The sequence below is a fragment of the Onychostoma macrolepis genome, chromosome 22, assembly GCF_012432095.1.
Source record: "Onychostoma macrolepis isolate SWU-2019 chromosome 22, ASM1243209v1, whole genome shotgun sequence".
Taxonomy (NCBI): domain Eukaryota; kingdom Metazoa; phylum Chordata; class Actinopteri; order Cypriniformes; family Cyprinidae; genus Onychostoma; species Onychostoma macrolepis.
Genome location: NC_081176.1, coordinates 30,477,627 through 30,484,114, shown reverse-complemented (window position 1 = coordinate 30,484,114; position 6,488 = coordinate 30,477,627). Strand labels below are relative to the sequence as shown.

Here is a 6,488-nt window from a genome sequence, read left to right as displayed (position 1 = left end):
TGTGCTCAAAGAGAGAGCTCAGACAGGTTAGCCCAGACCCTGACCAGTACAAGAACCCTTTGTTGTGGAGGTTAATTCAATCAACATACGGCCCGAGAGTCTATCGGTGTCCAAAATGTCTTGGCATGGTCTGCTCTGGAAGTGTTTATTTTATTTGAGAAACACTGAACATAGAGACCCAATGAAACATTACGAAAGCAACTGGAAGCACTTCTGTGGTCATTGCTAAGTCAAACCCTAAACAAAGCAACTATTTTTCAGTCACCACAACAAAATACATTTTATAGGTCCTTGTAATGTTCAACACTTCCTAATCCTGTTATATAACTGAAAAAATTTAATAAAATGTAATAATAATAATAATAGATATAGGCTTGGAACAGCTCATGATCTAAAGCTCACAACATCATCTGTGAAACATGGTGGAGCAGTGTGATGGCATGAGTGTGCATGGTTTCCAGTGGGACTGGGTTACTGGTGTTTATTGATGACGTGACAGAGGACAGAAGCAGCCGGATGAATTCTGAAGTGAATCTGGTCAGACAGTATGTCCCTATACAGTCAAATTGAGCAAAGTTGATTGGACGATGACCCAAAACATACAGCAAAAGCAACCGAAGAGTTTTTGAAGGTAAAAAAGTGGAATATTCTGCGATGGCTAAATTAATCTCCTGATTTCAATCCGACTGAGCATGCATTTCACTCGCTGAAGACAAAACTAAAGGCAGAAAGACCCACAAACAAACAACAGCTGAAGTCAGCTGCAGTAAAGGCCTGGCAAAGCATCACAAAGGAGGAAACCCAGTCTCTGGTGAAGTCCATGCGTTACAGACTTAAGGATTCTCAACAGGATATCAAAAACGAACATTTTATTTGAGATTATATTTATTTGTCCAATTGCATTTGAGCCCCTGAAAATGGGGGGACTATATATAAAAATGGCCTGGTGGTTGCCCAGCAAAAACCTATTCCCTAGTTCCCCATGATGTGATATTGCAAACAAATTTGTGAATCTGCAATGGCCTCCACTAACAAAAATGGCTTAATTTCCTGACACAATTATCAGGTTGACATAAAAAGCAGGTTTTTAGTCGTAGAATACACTGTGGCACTGAGACTGAAGAAGATATCAAAACATTGTATGGTGCATTCTCCAAGCTTCATGTGCACCTATTTTCAAAAATGAAATGGGCTGCAAATGGCAAACTCCCCACTTAATACTGAACTAGGGAGCAGACTGAGGAGCACCTAGAGACTGTCCGCTACCAGAAGCTTATCAGCTAGGTTCATCTCTTATATAAACTCAATTCCTTTGCGTATTTCATGGGATGTGGGCACTGCAGACATGCAATCATGGTAACAAACAGTTTACTGTCAAACAAGTCCTTATCAGGATGGTTTGAAATAATTGACTTCTATTGTGGTTGAAATGAAAGAGCTGTGAGTGCTCTGAGTCAAGGTATAAGGAATTAATAGGAATAAATGCATTAACAGAACTTAAAAAAAAAAAAAAGACTTTAAGAAGTTTCAAACTTGGCATCTTCCATTGTCTGCTAAACTCACATTGTTGTTTTTCAAAGGAACAGATCTCAGTTCCATTTGATGCCGCTAGAAATCCTGCAGATCATTGTAACCTGGTTCCACATTGCCACTTTTACTATTCCCACTGGGAGAGCCATTGGTCCGACCCTTGAGTTCCATTACAGCATTGTATTTATGATGTTCCGCAATTCTTGCCAAGATCCACAAATTCCCTGACTCTCGAGGAATCATAACAGTCATCCCTGTCCCCAGTTCAAATGGCCAGCCAGCGTGTCCATCACTGTACCCAGCAAGTACAACAAACAGAAGGCTCTCGACCACCTCCAGCGCCTGGACACCCGTCATAAACGTTTCTCCAACACCACTCTGGCCAGTCTGCTGACTGACCGAACAAAAGAGGTTCGCTCTTGCCATCTATTCAGTCATCAGTGCGGCTTCAACAGACTGTGACTTCACGGCAAAAAGCAATGGAGGTATTTGTTCACCAACAATCGTACTTGGGCAGGACGCGCCATTCTCCAAGTGTTCGCTTTGACCCTTTAGGGTCATATCAAGGCAAGTCTCCGTTTCCCTGGTAGATATACCACCTTGTATGGTCATATATCCAGAAATGGGCAATGAAGGAAAGATGTTGACATATAATAAAGTGTAATAATATAGTGGTTTCATCTGCTTTTGCTATGACGTTGACTCGCCATTCTTCTAAATGCAGTTTATAAGAGCACGGTCCATTAAGAGAGGCTGATGATGACTGGGGTCTATGTTGCAAGGTCCTTAAAAGAACTATGGAACACTTTCTTTTTCTTATTTGGAAAACAAACTAATGAAGATCTCTGCAGTTACGACAGAATTTACAATCAATTCTGTGTAAAAAAAAAAAAAAAAAAAAAAAAAAGTATGAAGGTCAAGATCCTAGACTCCCTAAAATGACACGGAGATTCTAAGATATGACCACGATTCCAAGGAAATATTAGTGATATACGAGTTTCTTTCCAGAACTGTGCCAAAAGTACAAAGTATCCCACCCACTTTGTAAAGACATACGGGAAATTAGCGCCTTGACAAAAATCTTTTCCTTTTAGGGGATATAGTGAACAGTCGAGGGGAAAAGTGTGACTAAATGCTTCCTCCTGTCAGTTTAGGTTGGTAGAACACCTCTGACTACATACCATTAACAGTCACTTGGCAGTTTCTGTAGAAAGCACCTTATGATATACATTATATGGAAAAAGGTGGCTTGTTTATTTTTCAAGAAAATACTGTGACTATGACTGATGCTGTTTCTCACACGATGCGAGTGAACTGACGTCTCTTTCCTCCAGACAGTTGGTTATTCTTTTGTAACTGTATTTTGGGTAAATTGAGATTTGAAAAGATAGTAGCTATAGTGACAATGCACAATGTGAGTGGATGACCTTGGGAAAATGTTAACTTAGAATATTAACATTATCTTAATCTCAATAAATGGCCACCATTTCATTTGACATTTTAACCACTTTTGTGTCTTCACTCTTTCATTTTATATATTGCAATTTGCATGCATGAATTTATGTTATGCTGTTTAAAATAGTACAGCATGTCTTCTCAAAGGCATTTCATGTCAACTACCCCACCTTATGCAACATCATAATTGACAATACAAAAATGCCAAAAATACATTTAAAGCAGATCCACCACAATAAAAGCACCCAATCTCATGTTCAACATATATATTTATTGTAATAACTGAAAACCATTGTGTAAAACATCCCTCAAGTGCCCACGGCAGGCCAAGTGGAGGAAAAAACGTAAAAAAGGAAAAGGGGTGGGCATTTGAGTAGACATGCATGCTGTGAACACGCAGAATTCATAACACCACCTGCAAAAAAGAGAGGAGATGAGCACATGATCTTCATCGAGTTGTAACAAGACCATTACAGTTTTATGCAAAAGTTTTGGCACCCCTAGGAGGCTGCATAATATCTTTATAAGAAAAAAATTGTAGTGATATACCATGAAGTTTCTAGAGAAAGCTCCATAATGTAATGTTTTCCATCCCAGTTGAAGGTGAAAAATAGGCTGTGCAAAAGTTTGGGCACCCTTTCAATCGTGTTGATTACCTGTAGTCACTTATTGCTGATTAATTACAATACGATATTGATTTGATTGGCTCAGTGAACCTTAACACTGCTACCCATCATAGAATATGATTTTTAAGGTAGCTAATTGCTAGTTGTGCTTTTCCTTGATTCTATACTGGAAAGTAGCAACATGGGAACCTCAAAAGAACTCGCTAATGACCTAAGAACTAGGATAATTTGTTAATATGAATTAGGAGGATACAAAAAAATTCTCCAGAGTCAGAAATATAAGTTAGAAAATGGAAGGCCACAGAATCTGAGAAAAAAAAAAAAAAAAATATATATATATATATATATATATATATATCTATATCTGAAAGAATGGTCACAGACAAACCACAGACCTCCAAAGAGTACATTGTTCCACAGTCCAGCACACCTTGCACGAGGAACAGCACAATGGAAGGGTGATGTAGAAAAAGCCTTTTCTGCGTATTGCCAAAAAGCAGAGCCATTTGATGCATGCAAAGGCTCATCAGGACAAGCCAGGATTATTTTGGAATAAGACAAGAGTTATCTGGTAACTAACAACCAGAAGCCCTTTACATGGCGGCCTACAGTTCAATTCGGTGGAAGGTCCATCCTGCTATGGGGTTGTGTGACAGGCACAGGTACTGGAAACCATGTCAGAGTTGACGTTCGCATGCATTCCACCCAGTATCAGCAGATTCTTAAGAACAATGTTCAAGAATCAGTCAAGAGGTTGAAGTTACACCAGGGTTGTTTGTTTTAGCAGGACAATGACCCAAGGCACTGTTCCAAATCTACCAAGGAATTCATAGATGCAATGTTCTAGAATGGCCATCCCAGTCAACAGACTTGAACATTACTGATAATCTATGGATTGTTTTGAAGCAGGCTGTTCATGCTCGACAGCCATCAAACTGGAAGACTTTTTGCAAGGAAGAAGAGTCAAAATACCTGCAGTCAGGATTCAAGGACTTATCAGTGGCTATAAGAAGCATCTACAGGCTGTTATTTCAGCAAAAGGTGGCTCTACTAAATATTGATGCGATTATTCCATTGGGGCGCCCAAACTTTTGCACTTGTCTGTTTTTGTTATGATTCACATTGCATCGTTTCTGTTGATTCAATAAATGTTATTTCAAAATTGAAATGTTGCTGTACTCATAAGGTATAAATTCTATCCAAATGAAGTTGCTGCTTCGAAAGTCTAGCAGATTGTATTGGAATTTCATGAAATTTTAATTTAAATATCTTTCTTAGTTTAGCATCTTCACATGAACAGTCTAAACAAAAATAATTCAACATACAAAAAAAAAAAGTCCATTGTGTTCATGTAGAGGAAGTACCTGTAAGGTGGCGTATCTCACTCGTCTATGTATTCGAAGGGTTCTGGGGCCTCGGGCTCCTGTTCTTCCTCCTCGATCTTAGGGCCATGGGCAGACACGGGCTCCACAAGCTCCTCCTCTTCCTCACTGGTGTCTTTCAAGATGATGATGCCACCCGTGTGTAACTGGGAGCGACAATGTGGACAAAGGGGGTTATTATATGGTGTGACAGTCCAACTATATACTTTCAGGCAAAAATAGATGTCTAGATGTCTTATTTAATGCAAAATCCAGAATTACTTTCCTGCTAAAGCAGACAATTTCACATTTTAAGTCTCCTAAAATGCAAAAACAAGTGGCTGGAGTCATGCCAGCTGACCTCTGAGCACTAAACTGCAGCTCTCAATGCTGTTTATTTAGAGCCGTTAAGCAAAAGTCTTCTCTCTGAAGAGTTTCTCTCATTGGCAGCATGAGTGGTTTTACAGATGAAAACTGTCAAACATTCACAACAGGCCTAAATGAAAGGAGTCAGACTCACAGGTTTGAAGGGCTGGTATCTGCAGCTGTCAGGCATAGTGAGGACCTTGAGCTGGGCGGGCAAGACACGAGCTGGGTTCTCCAACATCTGGAAGTTTGGCTCTGGCTCTTTTTTCTTTTCCTTTTCTTTTTCTTTTTCTTTCTCTTTTTCCTTCTCTTTCTCTTTCTCCTTCTCCTTCTCCTTCTCTTTCTCCTTCTTCTCCTCGTCTTTCTTTTCTTTCTCTGCTTCTGCCAGTGTTTCCTGCATCAGATAAAGATCAAATCACTGGGGTTCTGCAATACATGACATGCTAAAGGTTTCTGGAAGTGCTGTGGGACATGCATACCACTTCCATCTTTTCCTCTTCCTTCTCTTTCTTCTCCTTTTCCTTCTTCTTGGCTTTAGCCGTGATGGACAGAACGGCGGTGGAAACCTGACAGAAGAACAGCGGGACAAGTTACGCCATGAAATCTGGGACTAGAACATTGGAACACTGGTTTTTGGTATCAAGCTGAGATTTGACAAGCCAGGTGAGAGTTCATGATACAAGGGTTAAAACAGACCTTCTCTTTTTCCTTCTCCTTTGGCACTTCCAAGGGTGGAGGGTAAGCAAAGGTGGAGGGCTTGCAGTTGGATCGATATTGCACCTTCGGCATCTGTTAACAGGACAGAACTTATTCGTTCAAAATTGAAAAGTATAGATTTAAAGACTTTAATTATTTTATTTTATGCTGTTCCTTAGAAATAGGTTAATTTCAAATTTTCAAGTCTCCTGTATGGTTTGTTTGAGAAGTGCTGAAACCAAAAGTTGTTGCCCCTGTACAGCCTTCCAAGTCAGTCACATAGGAGGTTCAATGACAGTTAGGATGCTGCCCATAGAGGCAACAACCACTAAGTTCACTAGGGTTTGAACAGTTTTTTTTTTTTTTTTTTTTAAAGAGTAAAACAAAAATGTGCTGCTCTAACATGCAGTACTTGTGCCTCAAGCAATGTAGAGGACCATTTTGGTAGCATCAG

General features: G+C 39.7%; 1 protein-coding gene across 1 annotated transcript in view; it reads right to left on the bottom strand.

Annotated features, from left to right (window-relative positions):
- Positions 1-3,236: 3,236 nt before the first annotated feature.
- Positions 3,237-6,488, bottom strand: part of psmd1 (proteasome 26S subunit, non-ATPase 1) — a 43,281-nt gene continuing 40,029 nt past the window's right edge. The window contains exons 21-25 of the mRNA XM_058760247.1: positions 6,035-6,127; positions 5,818-5,904; positions 5,493-5,732; positions 4,976-5,139; positions 3,237-3,400 (exon numbers count right to left, since the gene is read on the bottom strand). Coding sequence (XP_058616230.1) covers positions 4,993-5,139; positions 5,493-5,732; positions 5,818-5,904; positions 6,035-6,127 — 567 coding nt within the window. The 3' untranslated portion in view covers positions 3,237-3,400; positions 4,976-4,992. The remainder of the gene's footprint in view (positions 3,401-4,975; positions 5,140-5,492; positions 5,733-5,817; positions 5,905-6,034; positions 6,128-6,488) is intronic.